Here is a 26,216-nt window from a genome sequence, read left to right as displayed (position 1 = left end):
ACGCAGTTCTCGTTCACGACCTCATTCCAATATGGCACAAACGGCCACTGCGCATGTTCTGCCGCCTATATGCCTCTGAGCCCGGCTACATCACACTGACTTCCATCTTCACACACACAATAAAATATCACACAACCAGATTCAAAACCAAAATCTATAACACGCACAAAAGAAAAGAAAAAAGCAGAATGGTTTTCGTTGGCATTAACGTTCACTCTCACAAGGACATGATGGCTAACCTGAACAGTCGTTAAAGGGTTTTTTTTAATCCCCAGCGGAACCAACACTTAGTTAATGGTCGAGCTGGAATTAATTGCACATATAGGTAAGTGCAGTGTTTTTTGCCACGAAACAAGCAATTCGTTCTGTAAGGAAGTAGCATATAGATTGTGTTATTGAATATGACCTCGAGTTGCTTAATTTCCCTTCAATATAATATTTGTTAAGTAAATAAAATGGCCCCACAACGCGCAACAAAAGGCTGAATGGGCAACTACTTTTAAAATAAATTCCAATAACGCCCTATCATAATGACTGGATACAAATTCTAAACGTACGGTACTATATGGTACGGTACTTCTGCTGCACAAGGATCTCAAGTCGGGTGTTTGGAGGAGAGGGCGGGAGAAACTGCTGGAAATATGCCATGACACTGGGAGTATAATGCTCAAAGTATATCTATTTCGTATTATAAATGTGCTTTCTGTAGTAAGTAAGCGTATTTCTCGTTTTGGGAAACGTAATAGGAGCCTTCAAGCCTAATCTGTAGTCTGAAACAGGTTTTGCCGCTCACTTGGACCATATAAAGGCTACTGCCTCAGATGATCCTCCACAATAGACCAACCCTTCGGATGCCTATTCTAACAAAAGAAAAATATATCCGCGTTTTGAATGCATTGAGGTGGAAACAGTACAGTAAATGTGGGTTACAGAAAAGCGATCGGATCTTGCCTCGAAACAGCCGAAACAATCGGAGAGCCATGAATAAATCAAAAGGGGGCAGGCATTTACTCCCAGATTCACTCAGTCATTTTATTAAAACGTAAAGGTGCTCTCTCTATAAGCTTTCAAACACAAGAGTGTGCAACTCATATTAGGAAATTAGGTTTAGAAAATAAACACATAGAGACAAAAGGCATGCAGTTGTTGATTTTGTTTATTTCGCTTTTTTAATCTGACAATTGTGTGGGGTCATTTTATTTTTTAACGGGTCTACAACTTTAATGCTGCATTGGTCTACAGGGCTGTTTGCAAAGAGGAACATTTCTCAACAACTAGAACAGGTTTATTGCTCAGTGCAGGTCGCTGTTTTATGCCTCATGTTTGGGATTTGTTCACTGTCCACATCCTGCAGCAGGCAGTGGATTACTGTCGGGGACAGAGGACGAGGACAGGTCATAAGCCGTGCGCAGTGCAGGAATGTCTCCTGCCTTTCGTCCACACGTTACACGGGGAGTTGCAATTACAGCACCTGACCTTCAGATGGCAGTCTTTCTCTCATGCTAACAAAATCCCTGTGGTACTGGGGAATGTTTTGGTGTCCTTACGAAGGACTTTTTCCTGAGGTGAGGTACTGCAGAAGCTCTGCCACAGTGTCCTATACAGGCACCATAAAATATAGCAAACAATCACTGGAAACCGGCAGTGACCAGGGGAATGCAGTGATTAGTACTGGAATTTCTATGGTATGTGAGTCTATACAATAGGATTTTTGTTTTTGTAAGCTTCTACATGTTAAGCCTTGTGATATACGAGTCTACAACACATGTAAATGAATTCAAGTGACACTGGCTGACAGGGATTTAAAGTTTACACTGTATTTATTTATAATCAGATGTAAAAGATGAGGAGAGTAAAAAAAGTACACCTAGACCTAACAGCTTATGGTAATATACATATTAATTTTCCATATACAGCACTATTATTTTCAGGTTAAAATTCCTATATTCAAGTAATACAACACATATAAAACCCTCTGCTTACAGTGAAATTCCCATCCCTCCCACACAAAATAACACATCCTCAACACATATAGATGTACAGCTATAGTACCATACCATTGTTGCAACTTTCCAGTAAGTCTGATGATAGCCCAGAAAATTAATGTTACGTATGGAACCATTGTTTTCTCTATGCTTCAGTTTGATGTACAGCAAGAAGTTTGACACCAGTGGCACACAAAAGACTATAAAACTGCCATGTAGAAATCCTGTGCTAAATTTAAAAACACATTAACTCTTTTGAGGGTATGTGAGACTCTGAGGTGTGCTTAGAGCACCTCCAGTTTCTCGAGACAGTACAGTTAGCGAGGGAGGAAACTAATCAGTTCTGTGATAACATTACTTCAATTCAGAGGGATTTTAAATTCCCCAATTTATAGTACAACTCTTTCTATGATGCCTAGATCTGTCTGCCAGAGGGATCAACTGAGGATTCATTCAACAACAGACAATGTTACCGACTACAGTAGCACCATTTGCATCTTAAAAAAATACCTGCACACACCCACACACTTGTATGCATGTGGCAACACACAAACACACACACAAATTTTCAGATACAGTACATTAGATGATTCATATAGATTCAAAGTATGATAACAAGGAAAAATGACAGAAAAGTAAGAAAAGATAGAATGCATCATTGACTACACCCCACCCACCTTAATTTCCTGGAGCTTTATATTCTTTTATACAGTTTGATAGGATTTTTGCTGGCGTCAGCAAACATCTTGGTTTCATTTAATCTCATCCTCTGATAGAGGAACTAAATAAGTCATAGCCAAGCCCCAATCTTTTTATGTTTTTGTTATCCATCCAGTTGAACTTAGACCATATGAAGATAAAGGGAATAGGATAAGAGCCTATTTCGAAGTGCTGGCCTAAGACCGTGTTCCCAGGGGAGCCATTTTGTTTTTTCATTTGCTTATCATATCTTCCAATGTGGGGTTGACGAAGGAAAAGCCAGCGAATGCTGCCTGGTCCATGGAGTCGATGAGGTTCTTGTCTGCATGGGAGAGCCGCGGCTTCTCGCTCAGGAACTCTCGGTCAAAGTTGCTGCAGTCACTGGGGGATTTCTGTGAGTGGCAGGTTAGGGATTTCAGTTAGGTTAATGTAACAAAGCATATTGAAGTAATCGGTATTCTAGATGCATGCAATCATATTTACACAGATGGATTTCAGGTACCACATAGTCTGTTCAGAAACAAAATCAGGCTCTTACCACTTTGGGCTTAAAAGGAGGCTCCACTTCTCTCTTCTCCAGCGCCGGCCAGTTGATGGTTTTGAAGAACGGGTGCACACGGATGTCTCCCACCACACCCAACCTGCGACTGGGATCTCGCTCAAACAACTGAAATAATGATGGAGGGAAAGAAGACAGCCATTTTGATTACAGAATCACCACATTACAACTCCTTGTAATACTATGTAGTGATAAGGAAGAATGTATTAATTGAAAGCCATTCATGTGTATAATGTAAACGCTGTCTCTGCCTATGTGGAACAAAGTGTGCCAAATAACATATGTATCCTGTTAGTTACCAGTTCTAGCAGGCTCTTGGACTCCTTGGTGATCCACCGAGGGTAGTGAGGGGTGTCCGACCTGATGGACTCAAACAGCTCATCCTCATCGTCCCCTTGGAAAGGTGACTGACCAATCAGCATCTCGTACACCAGCACACCGAAAGACCACCAGTCTACGGAGAAGGTGTATTTCTGTCCTAGCAGGATCTGAGATGAGAGACAGTTTCACAAAATACATCAGAAGTTAGTAAGGAGAACAGTCAAGGACACACACTGTCTAGACAGAAGCACTCTGCTGTTGTTCGCCAGTATTGCAGAAGCCAAGTGAATAACTCTAGTGACATGTGTAGACACTGCCATGCCTCCTAATGACCACTAGGGGGCATATAGTCTGAATGAATGAAGGGATGCATGACTAGGTGAGTGAGGGGCTTCACATTTAACAACAAAATTGCAGAATAAATATGTTTTAAGATTTTTGATGGAAAAGTAGTGGTATGAAATGTGGCATCAGCCAGGCCCTGAAGCTAACCTCTGGTGCGATATAGTCTGGTGTCCCACAAAATGTGGTGGCTCTGGCCTCTCCAAACACTTTCTCTTTGCACATGCCGAAGTCCGCTATCTTTATGTGTCCATCCTTGTCCAGCATCACATTGTCCAGCTTCAGATCTCTGAGGAAAGACACAGGAAGAGATATATACAATGTACAACCAGTTCCACTACAGTATATTCTGTTTGAAGTACTGTACTCTAAAATCCACAAAGAGATTCAGTTCCAGTGTACGCTGCTGCAGTTGCAGGTTGAATATAGAGACTGCAGATGCCAGTACAGAGTGGCTGCTGGGTCTTACCTATAGATAATTCCTTTTGAGTGGAGGAACTGCAGTCCCGCTATTATCTCAGCAGCATAGAATCTGAGGGTTGAAATGTGCAAAGCAATCATTAAACACAGTTGTACTGTGATTAAGAGCTAAAGTTACAGATCCTACATTGCTGTATTACTCATAGTTCTTAATATGGTATCCCAGCGTACTTACGTGGCTCTGTTGAGATCGAAGCGGCCTTTGTCTTGGATGTGAAACATCAAGTCGCCTCCATTCAGGTACTCCATTACAAAGAAGAGGTGCTCCTGTGCAAACAAAACATTACTGTCAGCTCACTGTCACAGACAAATGAGACATGAAGAGTGTGTGAGAGAGAATGGATTCAGATAAGGGGGGCTGGGAGTGTGGGTCTTTATCAACAACTGGGAATTGTTGCTCTTACCGCTGCAGCCCAGGTTGATTCCCTATCAGGGAACATGCTTTTAAACTTTTTACTAGTAGAGATGTTCAGTATGTGTGTGCTTACTTTAGACTGGAACGTGGAGTAGAGGTGTGTGAGGAAGGGGCTCTCCCAGGCCAGGGCCAGGACTCTCTTCTCGACCATGGTGCACTCCACATCATCATCCATGAGAACCACATCCTTCTTCAGAACCTTCACAGCAAAGTACTGACCCTGCCCCTTAAGCTCTGCCAGCAGCACCTGAGGTGTCAAAGCCACTTAGAGTGAGTACTTCATCAGTGTTATGTGATCACACCAGTTTCATGGAGTACAATCAGAGCAGGAGATTATTTATACCTCCTCCTCTTTCTTTGGTGTTCTTACATGCTCGATCTCAATGTACCTCAGTGAGGACACTGGATGTTTGATCTCACTGAAATGCACTGCCGCCAGGCTACATTGGGCCTAGATGTAAATGAACCTTCTATACTCTGCTTCTCTGTTTTCCTTAAATAGGCTGTATGTTTTTGCCTAATCGTGCCTGGCATCTATAGTGATGGTTGGATAACTGAGCTCTTTTCTCATCTGAAAACCATGTCCCACTGCAACCACGGTGTGAAGGAAGTCATTTAACAGGCAGATTGATCTAGTAAGTCTAGTTTAGCAAAAATCAGGTAAACTACAGCTAAGGTGGTAATTAATTAATTATTAAATAAAAATAAAATAAAATATAATATGCTTTAAGAAAGGACAGTGATAGACCTTGAAGACAGAGTACACTAAGACATGATAACATGATAAGAATCTGCCTCTTTAAGATGTGTGCCCTTCAGAGCTTGCTTGTATTAGAATTAAGCTTTCATCATTTCCATCATTTTCACGTATTTCTGTTTCTCTTAGTAACGCCACTTCTAATGGTTCCAGACTGCCTAAAACATGAAGATATGGAATGTTTCTGCCTATTTCACTGCCATTTTATTTGGTTATATTTGGTAGGTAATGTTCATCTACAAAGTCAGTCACACATGGACAATTTCAGAATGAATGTGTAACTATATATATATATATATGTATGTAACATCACTGGCACAACAAATTTGTGCAATGTTTTCAGTTTACAGTGTCTTCCATTTTTGTGTCCACACAATCATTTCATGTAAAATTCAGGAAAGGATTTAAAAATAGGGACCATGGGGCCTACCTTGCCAAAGCTGCCTTTTCCCAGCACCTTGTGGAATACCAGGTGTTTGATGGTGAGGTGTACCCGGGGAACTGTAGCTGTGGCTGGGGCTGGGCTCAAGCCCTCATGCGCCTTGCCATCTGCTATAAAAAACACATTTGCATACACAGAGTAAATACATATGCAAACCTGAACACAAAGATGCATGCAAACTCATACAACAAAGGATAAAGATTTGAGAACGATAATAAAGTTAAACAGACTATCAACGACAATACCACATCTATTTTACCCATAACGATAAAACTTGGTTTAAATCAAACTACTTTGTACTATGGTGTGCGCTACAATGAACACGTCTTACCACTAGGGTCTGCTGTTGCACTATGGATGTCTTGGTAGATCCCAATATCTGCTACATTGGAGTCAGACTTCTTCATAGATTTCTGGGGATGAAAAAAGTTTACTGAAACACTCTTCAAATTGTACATCGACAATCAATAATTTGTTCTTCTTTTTTTTTAACAATGACTGGCATAAAATGTACACATAGTCCACACAAATTAAAATAAACATAGTTTGTTACTGTGCAAACCTGGGTGACTTGAGACAGAGCCTCTGCCAGTAGTTTCTGGTTGATTCCACACATATTGGCCACTTTCGATTGACAGTAACTATGTACGTTCATGCCACAGTCTGGTCAGAGGGGTGAAAAATGGAGTGGAGAAAGGGGATACAATGAAAGGAGGCATTTCAGAAAGGAGGAGAAAACACAGACATAACATTTAAGACAAAGTAAAAAAAAGCAATGAACACATTAGACTCACCTTCACATTTAAGGCCCTGTCTGTAGAGACCCCACAGCAGACTGCCACAGTGGTCGCAGAATGTGGGGCTCTTGTAGTTATAGTACTTGAAGCGATGCGGCATATCAATCTTGAAGCGCTCTTTCTGGAACTACAAAGACACAGAAATCCATTAAACCAACAGAAAGCTGCTGATAATTAAAGTAGACACGTGAGACTATATGTTTTGCCACTTTTAGTTGCTTTTGAGTGGCAGGTAAGAGTCAAAATGAAATTCCACAGCCAACACTTGAGCACTCGTCTCCAGTGATTTAAATAATGAATCTAATATTGATGTTGTTTGTAAACTCTGGTTGGATATGTATTAAGTTGTACTGAAGAATTTGAGCCTTGACTCATGAAACATAGTTTTCATTGTTTTGAGTGAGGAAAAACATATTGACTGAATTAATGATTAATGGACTACTTCATAACAGTGAATAAGTCATAAGTAAAATAAAGCAGAATATACAAAGTCATTATTGAACCGTAGCTGGGAAAAGTAATAAAAGCTAATACCGTAAAACAAAATGCAGTTCATCTGTGTCAGATCTGTGTGGTTTTGCATTAATATTGGAGAACATTAACTTTGCTCACCAACGTGTCACGACTGTTGGCCGCTGTCCCAGTGCACCTGCCAATGATTATTTCGATGCATTTCTTATGAATTGCCGCATTGCATTCTGGGTGAAACAAATGACCATATATTGTGTTAACTGTGAAGAATTCAAAATGATAAAATGTGATAACAATGCAGATAGCAGTTAATGAAACACTCACGTCTGCACTTGTAACCTTGCTTGTTAAGCCCCCTGTATGGGAGAAAAGGAAAAGGAATGTAATTAAATTCTTGTAATGGGTGGCATGAAGCACAAAAAAAGCACCCTTGCCGTAACTAAGAAAAATATGGCCGCTGATTTTAGAGCAATATATCATTACTAGGATTGCAGTTATGATAGTGATGTACTGTAGCTGTCTCCTTTATGCAACAGCTACTAAACTACATCTGTAGCGTCCGCACTTTTCTCTAAAGTAGTATGCAAGTACAAAAACAAAAGCATGAGAAAAGTATGAGAGACCTGTTACTGGAGTTGGCACAATGACTCAGTGGTTTTATTTATTATCAGCATAACTGGAAGATATCTTTCACATCTTGGATCAGGAAATGAAAACTTGTATGTATAAAAATGCTCAGATGGCAAGTGAACAGAGTCACACACACATGCACAGACTACAACAAACATCAGATTTCCTTCAGCCTGTCTCTAAAGGGGATAGATAATACTGTAGTTGGGAGATATGGGAGGAGCTTGGCTCACAGGTTAGTGGTGCTCACATTGTTGGAACACAACATGACAACCTTGTGGGATTTCCCTACAGTGACTCATTCTCACAGTAGTAGTCCTGCTGTTGTTTCTACCATTAATACCCCAACCCCCCAGGCAAATTAGCTGCTTCTGGATAAGTCATGCCCAAACAGAGTAGCATAGGAAATTACTACCATAGTCTCTCCATGGAATTCAACATATACTTATAACATACTGAAGGTCAAAGTCTGGCATCTCACCAAAGGAACTCTCTGCAGACAGAGCAGAAGGTAGGCTGTCCGAAGAATGTGGCGGTGAACTCGTGGTTCTTGATAATGTGAACCTTTGGCTGCTTGAAAGCTCCTCTCCTCCTGTTGAGGGTTGTGACTCCATCCTCGGGAGTCAGCTTCACTGATGGCTTACACATTGCTGAGGGGAGAGATCACTTTACAAATCAAACTATTGTATTTCCACTCTATTCAAAACTTGTTTGTTAAACAGCTTTAAAGTGAAGTATTATCCAAATACACTTTTTATTGATTTGCAAATACAAATAAAAATGATATCAGGGATGCAGTGAGGCGGGAGTCTTGTTATTTATTCATTTAACTACCCATTTCCCTGCCCCAATCTAGCTAATGAGCTTCATTGTTCCTTAATAATGTTACTTAAATGACGTCACAGTCGGCACTATCATAAATCAGTCATCAGCTATAATAGCCAAGGGGTGTTTAGTCAAAAAGCCCTATTAGCTAGAGAAGGAGGCCACAGTCGCAGCTGCTAAATAAACACACAAAAATGCCATCTTGGATAAGTGGCTCCGACTAACGCAAGTCAACAGGGTGGGGTCAAAAGTCACCCAGAGACGACAGCGAAAGAGGCGTGAGAGAGGTAAACAAAGAAGGCAGAAACTCTGGAAGAGATAGAGAGGATAGGAGGGAGGGAAGGGAGAGATAGAGGGGCAATTCAAAAAAGGAGTTGCCTTAAAGAGACAATTGATAGACAGGAAAAAGTGGGAAGAGTGATGAGGTGAGGGAGATAAACTAATTTCCTCTACTGACAGATGTTTATGTTTGGGCAGCAGTTCAGTGAGCTGAGCCAAGAAAGTGGGAGTGAGAGAGAGGGCAAAAGAAAGAAGACAGATAGAGGAGGCAGACGGGGCTTCAGGGCTGTTCACACATGCCTAAAAATACTCCAGGCTGCTTTTCAGGAAACCTGTGGAGTGTGTAGGAGGGAGCTGATGGCGTATCAAGACACACCCCCTTCTCTCATGACCCTCTTCAACCCTGAACAGTGAAAGGGTTACTCCCATGCAGAAACTCCCCCTGAACACAACCAGTTTGTAAATCTCACCCGATCCCACTCCATTTTGGCAGACAACCTTTCTGTGGTGGTGAGGTAGCAGCTGGATACAGCACTGCCAGCTAGTACTGCTCTTCACTTCTGCTTCTAACAGCTGAAGTGAGACTAAAATAGGTTTCTGAAAGCAGATAGTAGTAGCAATATGGATTTAGAATGGTGGATCATTTGTGCTGCTATTCAATATGTTTATCATACCAACATATCCCAATGATTCAATGTTTCCCCTTTATTCCTGACAGGACAGACAGGATAGAACAAAGATATAAAACTCTTCATTGAAACACATAATAAAAAAGCTTTAAAAAAACCCAAGAAGATATATTATCATAAAATGCCTATATAGGCCTAATATACTGTATGCATTTGTTTAACCCTAGTCCTAGTGAACACATTAGTACACTGTATCAAGAGAAATTAACACTTCTTATTACATATATTGAGCCAGATATACATTCATTGCTGTGGTCAGTATCTTAGTTACTTAGGCCAAATTTCTACATGACCTTGAAGGATTGTTACAGTGCATTGGCCACATGCACTTTCAGCTGACTGGATAACTCAGTGTGAGATATGTCACCAGCATGCAGATTAACCCTTGACAGCTTGAGGTAGACAGTTTATTGCAAGGCAGCTGACCCACAGCATGACGACTCAGAGAGGTCCACAATAACGTAACATGTTAAGCTGTGGTTGTGTGTAAAAATGCCACGGAGATGAGCACCAGATGAGGAATCCTTTCTGCCAATAGAGGGCATTACATATCAGCATTGAAGGAGAGTGATTTTCTGTGGGTCTACAGACTGTCTTCTTTCATGTTAACCACCACTCCCTGGTGGTCTAGTGGTTAGGATTCGGCGCTCTCACCGCCGCGGCCCGGGTTCGATTCCCGGTCAGGGAACGTTGTTTTAAAGGCTGTACAAACATACTTTCTTAATCACATACTTTAAGTGATGGGGTCCTACAAGAACATACAATTTTCTGCCAAAGCTTAATTTTGGTTATTTCACATGAGAGATTTATGTCAGTGCTGTTCTCACTAGTTTGAACTGGGTTGGGCTCGGTTAGAAAATTTTTCCAATCAAGATTTAGCAATATTTTTATTTAAATGTGATGATAGTTGTGGGGTTGCTTGCTTAAGTTGCGAGTCCCAGTCGATGAAATCTGATCACATCACACCCACACAGTCCTGATGAAGCAGATTACATTTTTGAGTGTTAAACTCTTAAATAATATCTAAGAATGTTTTTTTTTTTTTACTTTTTTTAACTTTAACTTGTTGCTTATTTAGTCATGCATATCCAATGTAAAATACTAAAGATTTGAAACCAGGTTTCCAGCGGTTTTAAGACGTAGCAGTTTTACCTGCATCACTGTCCTCCAGGAAGAACTGTACAGCCATCTGGACCCTCCCTGAAGGATGCATGTCCACCCAGAACTCAGCACGGCTGTTGGTCTTGGACTTCTTACAGCGTTCCGCCAGTACAGACACGCCCACCGTGGCCTTGGCCAATGGCTCCTCAGTGTTCTGCATGAGGACCACTTCGATGACACGCCCCTCATAGATGTGAGCGTCAAAAGTGGACTTCCAGGCTGGATACATGGTGGGCTTCCTCTGGACCAAGGTCTTTCCTCGCTCTGTGAAAGAAGATTGGAATCATCACTGAAAACACAACATTTGTCTTTTAGTTTTCCCTTCTCAGGAAAGTCACAGCAAAGGGTTGGCTGCCGCACAAAGCACCTTGAGTTGGTAGAGAGTCAGTTTTCTTATGGATTTGAGCCCAGCAGATGGTGGCTGTTAAGGCAATTAAATTCAGGACGTCTGGTCTCCCTACTCATTGTGCCACTCCCCTGTATAGATAAAATTATGGCTGCATACGTGTGTGTGTGTGTGCATCTGTACATACCTGTGTTGACAGACTCCTTCATCTTGATGGCACAGATGGGAGGGTCAGACAGAGGAGGCAGAGCGCCAAAGTCATAAGCATTGAAGGCGATACGCAGGAAGGGTGCCATGGTGACCACTCACCTAAGCCTCCTGGAATAAAGACATAGACTCACAGTTAGAACATATCTCGCACACACACACACACACAATCTTGTACTAGGATTGCTTAAGTTCTGCACTTAAAACAAGAAGGAAGAGAGTCGGTGGCTAAGAGTGTTCTCAGATGGGAAGTAGAAGTTTCTAACTCAAGACAACTTTGGAAACCACCTGTCAGTAATGAGGGAAGAAGAAACTGTGGTAATCCCAAACAGTGCACATGGGAGCAGGATGAGGGAATGAGACGGAGAGAAACAGATAATCAAAAGGATCACATTTCCAAGACAAACAAAAAGTCCCAGTGTTAGGGAAAATGGAGGTTAAAAGATAAGCAGTGAAGTCTCTTTGCTACTTTACTAATAGTCTTGTTTTTGCAGCTTTGTTTGGTTAGGTTTAAGTATTTCCTTTTTCTCTTAGTAGTAGTACAGGGTTAGTAGTACTGGTGTCAGTTGCAAACTAAATGGTTGGCCTAAACGCCTCACCATTCTATTGCTCTGTTTTGTTGGACCTCACTGACCATTCAGGTATCTTTTTTCTGTATTTTGGAATTTCCTTGCAAAAAAAAAATCCCATCTTTTCTAATTAGTACGGCTATAAAAGTTTCTGAGTCAATCTAGACTAGTATCAAGATGCCTGAAGGCCACATGTGAAAACTACAGTATTAGGTCTATTATGCTGACAAAGACAGAATATCTACTTTAAGTAATTTGTAATGGTATTCAACTTCTTTGATGTATTAGTTGTGCTAAAATGCATCAATTCTTATTTCTACATTCCAAGTGAAAATTTTAATTTTACACGTCATTTCAAAAGTATAAAACTGAAACAGAAAACACAGCTTGCAAAAGTGTCCACCCACTTGCTTCATGTAAGCTGAATTGCTCCACTGATTTGTTCAGCACTACTTTAAGTGTTTCATACACTTCCTCTTCAAGTATGTCTCATGGGGTTTGAAAAACAGTCTTTCCAGAGTCATTCTTAATCTGCTCAGCTGACCTGTTTTTTGAAGGAGCAGTCAGTATCAGTATAACACCACAGAGCCAACCATAAAGTGTCAGGAGGACAAACACTTGTCCTGTGTTTTCAGCTATGAGACATGAGTCAGTAAATCTGTGTTTTTTAATACTAAACTGTCTTACCATGAAAACAATAGCTGAAACTAGTGACATTGTTGTGTCTAACAGATTACAAAGGGTGACATTTTCTAAACTTAGCGGGCAGCCAGTCAAGCCTCATGTTGTATAAAGAAACTGTACCAACAAACACTTACCGAACCTTTATTATTAACGCTGTTTCACACCAGAGTCAACCATATGCTGTCACAGACTAGCAGGACCTAATTCCCAAAGCAGCAATAAAATCTCACAGAAATCCTTCACACAGCACTTTTTGTGAGCTTGTAAGTTCCTTAATTTGATCTCTTGTAGCTTAGTCTCTTGCTCCATTAACATAATCTTGGGTTAATAGACATTTCATAGACATGTCACACCAGTGATTTGATGTTTTATTTATATTATATTTATATTTGTTAAACGTTTTGGGGCAGGAGGAAACCTCATCTTTAATTCTCTGCGTTTTTTTCTAAATCACTATGTGGAGCTGCTTTGCAGTACAAGATCTTACTGTGCCTGCACTGAACAGGTCTCAGATGGGAATGTGTGCAGCTGAACATAATCCTTAATAAATCAACTCACTCAAGGTCTATAGTGTGTAGGAGGCAACATCGCCCGAAAGAGGCAGACTTGTGATCTGGAGGTTGCTGGTTTGATATCCTAGACAACCAAGAAACATCTGGATGGGGAAGTGAATGACTAACACTGACATCTCAGTAGCTATCATTAAGGTGCCCTTTGAGCAAGCCTCTTAACACCCAAATAATCCAAAGGTCAGAAGTTACTCAGTAGCAACCACATAGGGCAGAAAATGTCAATAGTCCAGTTTAATTTAAAGTTAACTGGCTATCAAAATGGCATGTGAACAAAGTCTTTGACTTACATTTTTGGAATGGACTGACAGCTCCACTGACAGATTTGTTTCCATGTGCTTCGTACACTTCCTTCTAAAGTGTTTCTTGTGTGGTTTGAAAAACAGTCTTTCCAGAGTCATTCTTAATCTGCCCAGCTGACCTGGTCCCTTCAATACATCTTAAAACAATAATTATAAAGTAGTGTGGTAGAGTCTCTGTATAAAGCAGTATAAAGTGACTTTGACTTACATTTTTGGGATGGACTGACAGTAACTTAGTAATCGCTGGCTGCGGCAAACACACCATGCATTTTCAAATGTTAGTTAATGAAATCAAAAGCCAATTTCATAATGAGAAAATACAACAATAAACACACAACATGTGCCAGCAATTTTCTAATTCAATAACTGTGGAGGAAACTGGAGCATCTGGAGCAAACCTACACAGCCCATGCTCCAATATCTCCACACAAAAAGGCCTTCAGCCAGTCGATTCAAACCCAGGACTTCTGTGTTCTGATGCGACGGAGCTTACCACGGAGCTATCATGCCGCCCTGTATCGTTACGAAATCACAAATCCCTGCCCAGGTTTGAGTGAGGTAAAGATGGATGAAATACAAGAAAAGGATCTTTGCAGAAAAACAGGATTACTGCAGCTGTCATTTGCTACAGCAAAGGAAAACAGGACCAGTACCACAGAGGAACATGTTATCATTAAGCTGAAGTGAAGACATTGTTTTCACAAGAAAACAATGTCTAAAACACAAAGTAGACTAAAACAGCAGCCACTTAGAAGATGATCAACATACAAAGATAATGTGTATATTAAAAGATATGAGACATAATTTAGAGTATATATACGGTATTAAATGTGAAGTAAAAGTGTCTAGGCATGTAGATGTCTTGGGATAAAGCGACAGTAATAGAGAATGCATATGTTAGCTACATCTTTACATCTCTTAGCTAGTTATATTTTGGATATTGGCAGCACTCTTTTCTGATATGTTTTCATGCAGGAAACTCACTTTTGGTGAGTAGACTTCCTTTGAGTATCTTGCACTGACACTGAAATCTACAACTCCTGTCTTAGTAATCATAGTGTATTGACCGCCAAAAACAACCAGCACTTTTATTGATGGATTCAATGACCTATTGTCCCGAACTTCCTTAGATTTTGATTTTATATTGATTTCTGGTGATTTTAATATCCAAGTAAATAACACTGAAGACTACTATTCTAGAGAGCTGAACAACCTACTGGAGGCCTATAGTTTCTCTCAACATGTAATTGGACCCACTCATAGCCGGGGGCCACACGTTGAACTTAATTATGTCCATAGGAGTTCTTGTGTTTTCTGTCAGCACTCAATGTTGCTTTATCAGACCATCGCTGCATCTTTTTTTAAAAATCAATCTTGATCCTGTACGGGTCAACTCTGTCAAAACGGTCCAGAAACGGTAAATGCCTGATAACTCAGCTGATGTCTTTGCTACCAAATTCTGCAATGTTGTAACGTCTAATATGTCATCCTGTGATGACATGGTAATTGCCTTTAATTAAGCTACCAAACTTGTTCTACATGATATTGCTCCTGTCAAAATCAAAGTGTTATCTGATAAAAGTAAAAGTCCTTGGCTTAAGGGTGAATTGATGAGGAAGAAAAAGGGACTAAACTCTTTTATTACACTGCGGAAGGGCTGAGTGTAAATGGCGTAAAATCCAGCTTCTAGAGCATCTTGGGTTCTATTTTCTACTGTAGATAAACTTTTAAATAACTCCAGAACTTCAATTCCAGGTGATTTTATTTCCACCTATAAGTGTGGGGATTTTGCAGCATTCTTTCTCAACAAAATAGTGACACTTAGGGCAAATAATCCCAAAATCACTCATGCTCCTCCTACCCTGCCTCCTTTTAAATTCACTAGTACTTTAACAAATTTTGCATCAGTCAATTGTTATAATAATGATATTTTAATGGGGAGACTGGAGAGGTGGGTTGGCCTATCTGGGTCAGCACCGGACTGGTTTTTAGCATACCTAAAGGACGTGATTTAAGTATTTCTCTTTAGCTCCAAAAGAAAGTTTTTCTCATGTGGTGTTCCACAGGGGTCAAATTTAGGGCCATTATTATTTAATTTGTACTTGCTGCCTTTTGGCCAGCTTATCAAGAAACACAATGTGTGTTACCATAATTATGCTGATGATAAGTAACTATATATTTCCTTGTCCCCCGATGATCTGAGCCCTATCGACACATTATCAGAATGTATCAAGGATATTGATAACTGGATGTCTAGTAATTTTTTAGTTAAACAATGATAAGACAGAAATCCTGAAACCTTGGCGTCATTCTTAACGCTGTTGCTGACCACTTTTAGAGCCATATCAACAGCATAGTCAAAACCGGATTTTATCATTTAAAGCTGAGTGTGGAACTTTTGTCTCCCCCTTCTGGCAGTGAGAGTAATTACACAAACACTTTGACACTGCTTACAATGTATGCCTACAGTGAGTTCACCCCAGGCTCGTGTTCAGAAATAGCTACAAAAATACAGAGAAATTTCCACAGTTCTAAGAAAATAATTGAATATTTAGGCAGAGTAAATGTAATAGCTACATAGCCTACTGTTTTTTTTTAACTCACGTATTATTATTCATATGTCTATCTTAACTGTGCTTAATTATGTCTGTTGTTTTATCTTTACAATATTTTGTGGCTGCAACTTCGGGTAGCTCACGCTCTGTGCAGCACATTGTGCTTCCAGCTGGAATGAAATGTATTGCTTTTTTCACTTTGAGCTGCATTTTATGTATGAAAGGTGCTATATGAATAAAATGTATTATTATTATTATTATTATTATTATTATTATAATATTCTGCATTTCCAGCTATCCTTCTCTGCAGTGTTTCCACTGGGCTGAGAAGGACACATCTGCTGCTGCTGCTGCTTTTTGACTGACCCTGCAAGCCTGTTGGGGATCTAAAGACACACACACACACACACACACACACACACAGTTATGTACACATACACAGGCTACATAGAAAAGAGAGCCTTGTTTCCCCAGAGAGAGTGGAAAAAATGAGTACATGCAATTGGGGAAGGGGTGGGTAGAGGGAAAGAAAAAAAAAAGATGGACAACACACTGGAAGGCAGGCCAGTGGAGAAATCAGACTCAATGACAGAACCAGATTTGCCATCACTAGCCACAATGAGGATATATATTGTTCATGTGCGTGTGTGTGGCCTCAAGGAGCTATTTAATTACTCTCAAGTAAGTCTTTAGCTTTTGTCTTAGACTGAAAGGACTGCCAAGTACCAGTAAATGTAAAGTTGGACTACCTGCCTATGGTATATGTGTTAACTTTGTACAGGCACAGTATGCAGAACTTGCCTTGACATGAAAATTCTTGTCGCCCGTTATATCAGTTCTGAGGAAGTTCAATAAGTGCCCCTATTCCCAAATCTATATATTTTGGTGCAATAAATTTCAGAATCAGCATTTAATAATGACAAACTGATTCATGGAACATGGCTCATTCCTGTGATGAACAGAATAACTAATTTCAGCAAGTAGCTAATAAAATAATCAGATTAATTAACAACAAGGAAAATAATCTTTAGTTGTAATAACATGAAACCATTCTTCCATTACATTTCATGCATTAAACACAACACAATAATGGAGACAACAGTCTGTCTACAACAGACAGACCATCATCAAAGTCATGCTCAGTGGTGCATAGCAAATAAGTCAAAGGTTTGGTATGTACTGAATCAGTAGATATGTCATTTAGTTGAAGTAGTGATCAAGCAGGTCTAGCAGGTTGGGGAGCTTCTGTGTGTCAACATTTCATCTGCGAGTCAGAACGAAGACACGTATAATTACACAGGGAGCAACAACAACAGTTCCCTTCACATAATAAGCAAGAATCATTGCGTTGCATTAGTCTTCCGTGCTATTAGTGACAACACCTGGAATTCTCCTCCTAGCAGAGTTAAATTGGAAATCCACAAAATCAATGAAAGAGATTATTAAATGAATAACATTGATTATTAATCCCTGTCGGGAAATGATTCTTATTTGTCACATTTTGACAGTTTAAAAGGGATTCAGAGTCTTGTTCAAAGACACATTCATTCTACGGTGTGAATGTCTGACAACACAGCATTGATGAACGGTTAACCCTTGCCCGAACTAGGTCACCCTTTTGCTACATAATTACAAGGAAGGTTTGTTTACATCAAAAGGAGCATGTGTTTACATCCATATTGGGTGAACAGCGTAGAACCTTAAACCTTTTTTAAACTATACAGAGTCCCTTAATTTTAGGACAATCCAGCGGGACAATGATGTAGACAAGGAAACCAATTTGTTTTTTATGGGCAGACAGTGGAATGTTCTTGACTGAACAGTGAAGTCAGTTACCTGACCTCAGTCCAACTGAGTATGTGTTTCGCTTGCCAGACTCAAGGCAAAAAGCCAAGCAAGAAGTGAATATGGCTGCAGTACAGTCCTGTTAGAGCATCACCAGGAAGGATACCAAGTGTCTGCTGATGTCTTTGGGTTGGAGACTTCAGACAGACAGTCATTGACTGCAAAGGAACCAAATATTAAACATGATGACTTCAATTAAGTTTATGGTAACTCGTCCAATTACATTCCCCTTAAATTGGGAGTCTATGTAAGGTCTGCCATTCCTACTTTGTTCATGTGATGTGAATGTAAAACCCCTCAAATTATAGCTGAGAGTGCAATTTTTAAATGTTTTTTTTAAATAAAATTTTAAATTCAGTGTGCTGGAGTACAAAGCCAACACAACAGGAATGTGTCAATGCCCAAATACTTTGAGTGCATAGTATTTTTATACTGTACATCAAAAAGTACTAAGTCAAAGGCAACAGTGCTTGTTTGTTTTTATTAAAAAGACATTCAGGTCTAAAGGCACTTAAAACTAAACATGGGCAACAGACCTTGTTCATAGCACACATTTTGCCTTGTCATAGCAGGAAACGCACAGGTGTAACTAACAGCAATTATGATGGCTCAATTACAGTAAGTGTCATTACATCTCCCAGTAAACCATTCCAGTGAGTCAGCATGCACAACACCACAACCAGGGAACTGTCTCACCTAAACGGAATGCAGGCGTTATTAATTACACCTGTGCTTTTCTTACTGTGACATGTCAAAATGTCTGCACTGAAAAAGGTTTATTTAATCTTAAGTGTAAGTGGCCAGGTTTAAATTCTGCTGACTCAAAACCAACAGGCCTTTTTCCATGGAAGACATTTGAACACAGCGGGAAAAGTACAGGTGTAAATAAAAAAAAATGAACAATGGCTAAATTCCATTTAGCTGCTTCAGTTTCAGGGTCCTGGTATTGTGCATGCTGGCTCACTGTCATGCTGTCATGGCTTACTGGGACACTTGAATAGAACAGGACCATCATTAATGTTATTAGTAACACCTGTGACAAGGTGTACTACTATGGCAAGTCAAAATGTGTGCTGTGAAAAAGGCATATCAGTAGAACTGATTAAGCCCACTTGGTTGAGAAATGTTGAGAAACGTCTTCAAGACCAGCAGCCCGTCCAGTATCTTTTGACACAGTACTTTGACCTGACTGACTGAATATCTTCACAGATGTTTTCAATACAGGTACGTAAGCCGGTGTTTGTCTACTAAGAAAGGGCAAAATGGGGCTTTGAGAGGGCTTTGAAAAAGTTGGAAATGATGTCTGCCTCAGTGACAGAAGACGTTGAGCAATGAAAACCAGCCTGACAGAATTCGAAATAAAGCTAAGCAGCTAACAGACCAACCTGTTCTGAAAAAGTCAGTCTTGCATAACCAAATACATGTCATAGCAATATCTAAGATCAAACATTATTAAAATAGAGCTGGCGGTTGATATCATACAATCCACTGTGAGAATATGTCAGGTTTGGAGGTTTCTGACTCACTTGATGCTGCACTGTTGGTGCTATCAAGCAAAAACAGGAAGTGTTCCTGTATTGTATACTGTAATATATTTGGTAATCAGTATCAGGAAATATTAGACAAATGTGAAGGAAGAAAATACACCCCATGCTTGCACCCCACGTGATCAAAACACCTTTCAGTTAAAGAATTACACACACTTTGGTTTACTTTGCGTTCCTTTTACACTTAATTCAAGAGACTGCACACAGCGAAAGAGAAAAAGAGGGGGAGTGAATGGCTGAGTGAAAGGCACAAAGGTCACAGCCTGGCTGGATGGAGCTGGGCCAGTCGACAACCTGGCAAATTAGAGATGAACAAACACACTCCACACGATTATAATGAATCTGAACAAGCATGGTCAGACTCAGCCAGGCCACACTCGCACCTAAAGCTGATAACCTGGTGTGTGGTTGTGTGTGTAAACATCCATTGCATCAAGAAACTGCTCTTTATGATAGCTCAAAAAAAACAATCCCTCCACACTGGAAATTAAACAGTGATCATGGAAAAGGGCTGGTCCTAACTGTGATAGCACTGTTGATTGTAGGTGTCTGCTGGAATATTGTTTTTCTAGCTTCACATAGGCTACATAAACTAGAAAGCACTCAGAGAGTACATACTGTACCTCGGTCAATCCTTGAAATTTACCATTTGAATGATTTTCAGTTTTCTATCTTCATCTGGATCCAGGTCTGCATCCAAATATACATGGTGAAAGACAATCATTAAGATTTTTGGAGAATGGGCAAATGGGATGAGTGAGGGATGAGTTTGAGTGGCCGATACGAACATGATCCGACACATACAGTAGGACCAAACAAATAACCTCCTTGGTGGAGGTAATAACATGAGATAGGGTAACGTTTGAGTCCAATTAATCACTTGATTTGCTTTTTCATTCCCAATTTTGACAAATTCATGCAAACAAAACAACTTAATTCTCACAAAACTTTCCTTAATCCACAAATCTTTCACTGAGGTTATTATTACAGTATTAATACGCCTCAAAAGCATACAAGTGTACTTGTGCACACACACACACACACTAATAACCTGAACAAAGCAGCCTTTAATGAATTTCAGTGGAGACTGGCTTGAAAGAATCAAAGCCTTCCTTTCTTTCACTAACCAAGGTTAATGTCTAACACCCGCTCCCCAACCACACACACACACACACATGGGTTACAGAGGTTAGACAGTATACTACAGATGTTGTCTGGGGAGACACAAACACTTACAGGCAAAAAAGCATGAAAATATGCATTAACTGTCCTTCTCTGTCTCCTCTCTCTTTCACACATGCACATATATACACCCAGCAATCAGGTCAAAGTAGGACGGGAAAGAAAAGCGAGTGAGATTTGTAAAAGAATGAGACCAGAGCTGGGGTTGCTTGTTGTTGTTTTTTTTTCTTTACATTTATTCCAATGATACTGACTGTAATGTTAGAATTTCACTTTGTGCCTTGAACTGACCTAGGACCAAATTAATGGAAGCTGTTAATAACTGCCTATTGGATGTTCAGACTGACAGTACACATGGACTAAAACTTCAGTCTAACTGTTGTAGAGTGATAACCTTTTCTGATTTTCTCTCCCCTCCTCCAGAGTATCACTGAGCCCTTTGGCACAGTGTCAAACCTGCTATACCTGCATGGAATGAATCCTGCCACTGTGTGTGAGTGCGTGTGTGTGTGTGTGTGTGTAAGTAAGTGTGTCTTCTGTCCACATGCATTAAGAGCGGTGTCCATTTCTGCCCAGCTCACAGTTCAGAAAGCCTTGGTTCTAGACAGACAAAATAGCATCTGAGCAAGGAGCGCCAAGCAGGATAGCGTGGAGTGTGTGTGTGGGACAGAGAGAGAGAGAGAGAGTAAGGTAGTGACAAGAGGCCAAGGGCAAGTAATGAGCCAAGGGCAAGTAATGAGCCAAACTATCATCACCCAGTGCTGATTTAAACGCCTGTGTGTGCCTGTGTGTGTAGTTATGCATAACAGTAGGTGCTCTATTAAGTAGAATAACGTATTGTACATCATAGCAAAAGTGTTGCAGTGGGGATACCATGCTGTTTTATATTTTACGGCTCATAAAACAAACTGTACGCACAGTTTTGGTGAAACTGGGGCTAAATATTGTTATATATTATATATATATATATATTTTTAATACTATTGCCAAAATGTTACCTGAGTTTGATATTGATACCAAAATTATACTTCCCCCCCCCAAATACATTACTATGTTGAGTATAAACACACTACAAAACACCTTTTCAGTTAATGACATAAATCAATTTTTTTAACTCAATTAGTGTTGAATGTTGTCTCATCACAAACAGCAGTACAACTTTGCCTAGAAAAAAGTAAAGTAAAATTAACAAAACTATTATTCGAATCTGTAAATATCTCATTAAAATAGATGAGCTAGAACAATTACTGACGTCAACATTCTGTACATGGCACTTTTAATACCAACTGACGCAGTTTGGTTGGTACTTAAAAAGCATACTTGCTCTGAGTGACTAGTTGATGCTTTACGCGACTCTGCCATCCTGTCTCAAAATAAATGATCGATTATTCATACACACAAATGCAGACTAATATTAGTCCAAACACTGTCTAAATTGTATGAGTTGGTGATGTGTGTTATGTGTGTGTTGTACTATCGAGGGATCAGTGCTGCATGGGCAACTCCTCGCTGAGCAGATATCCCAACCGTGTCCTCCAAGCAGCTCATGAAGCCACAAGCTAATATTGACACACTGGAGGCAGATGCAGGCAGATAGAGTTACCTGCGCTCACAAAGCTGAACTGCCTCCAGAAGATAACAACAGGATACAGAGTCTTGCAACAAACGCAGAATTGTGTTGTGTGTGACATAAGACTTTTGCAAGCGATTGTAAGGAATATTTCAAAATAGGATGTGTTCAGTGTTCCTGGGAAGCTGACAAGTCATGTCAGCTTCTGTGGATTCAGATGGCTGGGTTGTTTACAGCCACAAGGATGCAGGGTAATTCTCACACAGACACTTATTTAGTCATCCTACTGACACATGTAACTTCTTTTTGTTACCACAAACCGTTCTCATTGTGTTTTACGTGTGGCCTGCTTCTTAATCATTGACTTCACCCAGAAAATGTGATGAAGGCAGGTAAGGGAGTTATGTGATGGCAATTCCAGTTGCTAAAGCCTGAGTGCAATGAGGGAAGGACCTTTGACATTTCCATGGACTTTAGTCTCAGCTGAACAACACAAACCGGCTCCAGTACAAGTCAGACCACAATGAGCCAAGTGCTGTTGATCATCATCTGTATTGTCTTTGTAATGACCGTGACACTGGCAGCTTTCTGTCGAACCATACCAGAAACCCAAGGATGAAACCTGGGATGTAAGTAAAGACAACTCAAACTCAACTTCAAAAAATGTGTCATTCCACATTTTGTGACTGCATGTACAGTGAACCATTATGATGTGAATTAGATGTAATAATCAATAGTCACTCACTGTATACAAACTGTGGGACTCAATAGTGAGTTTATATGGGCCTTATTATTGTCAGTGCTGTTTTTTGTGTCAGTTTACCTGTAGGATCACTAAGAGGACCATTTAACTGTATAAAACACCCTGGATTACGTTACTTTAAGGGGTGAATTTGAGCATGGATAAACAAAAATGTAACATGTAGCCTAAACATGTTTGTCAGCTTGCTCACATTAATTATTAAGGGCCTTAACCACTTAATTTAAACCACCCCACTAAGACATTTGAGGCGTGTAATTAAGGTGTTTCAAAGGGAGGCATGTCCCCTAATAAAAGGAGGCGTCTTTAAATGGGATAAAGAGTTTAAAGGGGCAGTTCACCCCAAAATCAAAAATACATATTTTCCCTCTTACCTGTAGAGCTATTTATCCATCTAGATAGTTTTGGTGTGAGTTGCTGAGTTTTGGAGATATCAGCCGTAGAGATGTCTGCATTTTTGGAATATAATGTGACTATGTTGTACTCGGCTTGTGGTGCTCAAAGCGCCAAAAACAAGAAAACTGTCAAAAAACTCAACAGCAATGTCTCTTTCCAGAAATCATGACCCAGTTACTCAAGTTAATCCACAGCCAGTTTCATGTAGGAACTATTTGCTCTTTACCGATAGTTCAAGAAAGGCAGACATCTCTGCAGCTGATATCTCCAAACCTCGGCAACTCACACCAAAACAATCTAGGTGGATAAACAGCACCACAGGTAAGAGGAAAAAAATGTATATTTGGGATTAACTATCCCTTGAAGTTAAGTTCATGTTTTTTGTTAATCGTGGTGGTCGTTAGCATAATGATGAACGCCACCGTTTAACTTATCCCCCATTTCCACTAAGTTAGCTAGCCTCATCACTGAAACACTCCTCTGTTGCCATAGGATACAACACTTCGCTCGAGGAATTTATGAAGCACACAAACTTTCTTCCCGGTGTTGTACTGAATGCTGCTTCCCCAGTATCAGTCGAAACAAGTAGTTTTGTTACATTAACCGGACCTGCAAGCATTGAAACATGTCTTTACTTAACTTATGTAACTACAACACGACGAGAGAGGGAGACATTCCGCGACAGCAAATCTCTTCTCATTCCCAACGCTAGACCGTCCTATTAGCCTTCTACTTGCGTTAATTAACGTAGGCTACTACTGATGTCAACCGAGGTTTGCAGTCGAGCTTTGCTTCTCCGTGAGAAAAAAAAAACACATCAACTAAAGCCGGGCCAAAGCAAAGACTGGCGACTCTTGACACCAAGTAGGCTACCCTGCACGCAAGCCAGCAAGCAAGTACTGTTGTCCCAACTGTCAAACGACGCGAAGCGAAGTTTAGCCGCTTCACAACAAACTGTGACTTACCTCTTCTGCTGAGCTGAAAAGCGTCTTGTTGGTCACGAGTTTGTTTGGTTTTTGAACAAAGGGTTTCGCGGAGGTTCGACTTCAATATCTTCAATGGTGTTTAAGGAAGTGTTCAAGTCGGCTGCTGTTAAACTCTCTGTTCAAGCTTTCTCTGTTTCACTGTGTCTGGCTTTGTACTGCGGCTCTATGGCAGCGCGCGGAGCAGAGGAGTGAGTGTGTGACGTCAACCAGGTGAATTCCCAAAGACACACACAGAGAGAGAGAAGTGAGACTACTTGGTGTTGCAATACTTACTGTAGACACACAATCATAAAGTCATAAATATGGAATAGAGGATTATTGGAAATTGGCTTTTCTTAGCCACTGTAGGCCTACATATTAGTGTTGAAAAGCAAGCCAAGGAAGTGAATGTGAAGCTCTGCATTTGCACAATGAGTGTCAATGCCCCCCCCCAACATGTTTTCCCCCCTCCAGTGAAAAATGTGAATTTGGAAAGGGAACCAGCAAATCCGTTTCCAACAAAAGGAAATCAATGCAATGTGTACACTCATATACACAAGTGGCTTCTCTTTCTCTCTCTTTCCATCTTTCCACACAGGTTTAGAGAGAAAACAGTTTGTGGGCTGATCCAAACAGCCATGCATTTCCATATTGGCCCGGCCCACAGCACCTCCACATTCCCACTCCTCCTCTCCTACACAAAGCACAGAGATCCACGTGGTGCTGAGTCATCAGCCCCCACCCACCAAAACTGTATGACTGTATGAGAGAACAGACCTTAGACAGCCTGTCTCAGCTCCTAAAGGGATATTTATAAGGTATAACAATGACGTATACAATAGAACTGGGTTGAATGCTGATAGAGATTACTGAGTAAGACCATGAAGTTACGCATCAGCCCATCACCACCACAAACATTTGGAGCATGGGACAACAACTCAAGGACAATAGCTTTTACCACAAAAAAAAATTCTGTCCAGCACTCAGAGAGCTTTGACAACTGGACACAAATTTGCAGTAAAGCATATATTTCAGTTTGGTAATTTCAAGATCACTCAAAACTGTAATTTGTGGTTGTGACAATGAGTAGTATTACATCCCCACTGATTGGGGCAGCATGTTAGCCTGGTGTTCAGTATTTAACACACAAACAACCATAAAAAACTTAAAGTCCCATGACATGACTTTTTCCGTTACTTTCCCTTCCTGGAAAACTGTCTATTCTCACAGATGACCTCATGCTGCAGTAGTTGTAAATAAAAAGTTCTATCCCATAAAACTATCACAGACTTTTGATCAGTCACCTCTGCCTGCCCCTCCCATCAAATAAACCTGCCTCTGGCTTTGCCAACTGATATCCAATGGATTTGCACTTGAGTGACCCCTCCCACTCAGCATTCTGGTTCAACATTAAATACATCAAATTGGGGAAGCACGAGAAAGCAAAAAAGATTGTCTCACCATCACCACCCTCTGAAGGAAGAAATGTTGGGCAGAGGGGTGCATAGTTTTCATAGAACAATAGTAGTATGACATGACACAGCATATACTGCATGAAACTACAGGCTTCATATTTTCTGTGTGAACTAGACTTGTATCCGGGCAGGGGACCCAGACGGTTCCTGCTGTGGAGGCCATATCTGCCATCCCAGCAGTGCCAGGGCAAACAACAGAGTGAGTAATGAGAGGAACAGACAGAGGGAGGGAGGGAGGGAGGGAGGGATGAAAAAACAATCCCTAAAAAAGGAGAAAAATGGTCCTTTCATCAAGAGACATGCCACAGACTAAATATGCCTTTCTTTATCTGTCCTCATTTCCGTCTTATTCTCTCACTTCAGCTTTTTTCAATTCTTTGCCTTTCACGATC

General features: G+C 40.4%; 1 protein-coding gene and 1 non-coding gene across 2 annotated transcripts; one reads left to right on the top strand and one right to left on the bottom strand.

Moving 5' to 3' along the window:
• Positions 1-1,801: 1,801 nt before the first annotated feature.
• On the bottom strand, positions 1,802-24,563 carry LOC122865392 (protein kinase C delta type-like). The gene is made up of 17 exons (XM_044173761.1): positions 24,350-24,563; positions 11,386-11,516; positions 10,844-11,116; positions 8,380-8,548; positions 7,593-7,624; positions 7,410-7,495; positions 6,795-6,924; positions 6,563-6,663; positions 6,332-6,413; positions 5,989-6,110; positions 4,875-5,048; positions 4,562-4,653; positions 4,376-4,438; positions 4,057-4,195; positions 3,543-3,731; positions 3,223-3,351; positions 1,802-3,076 (listed from the first exon to the last, which is right to left on the bottom strand). The coding sequence occupies exons 2-17, from the start codon at positions 11,492-11,494 to the stop codon at positions 2,918-2,920; spliced, it is 2,049 nt and encodes a 682-aa protein (XP_044029696.1). The 5' UTR covers positions 11,495-11,516; positions 24,350-24,563; the 3' UTR covers positions 1,802-2,917.
• Positions 10,308-10,379, top strand: trnae-cuc. Its single transcript has one exon. It is a non-coding gene; the product is annotated as a tRNA-Glu (tRNA).
• Positions 24,564-26,216: the final 1,653 nt, after the last annotated feature.

The sequence above is a fragment of the Siniperca chuatsi genome, linkage group LG2 (assembly GCF_020085105.1).
Source record: "Siniperca chuatsi isolate FFG_IHB_CAS linkage group LG2, ASM2008510v1, whole genome shotgun sequence".
Lineage (NCBI taxonomy): Eukaryota > Metazoa > Chordata > Actinopteri > Centrarchiformes > Sinipercidae > Siniperca > Siniperca chuatsi.
Note: the sequence above shows the minus strand (reverse complement) of the source record. Positions and strands in the feature narration are given on the sequence as shown.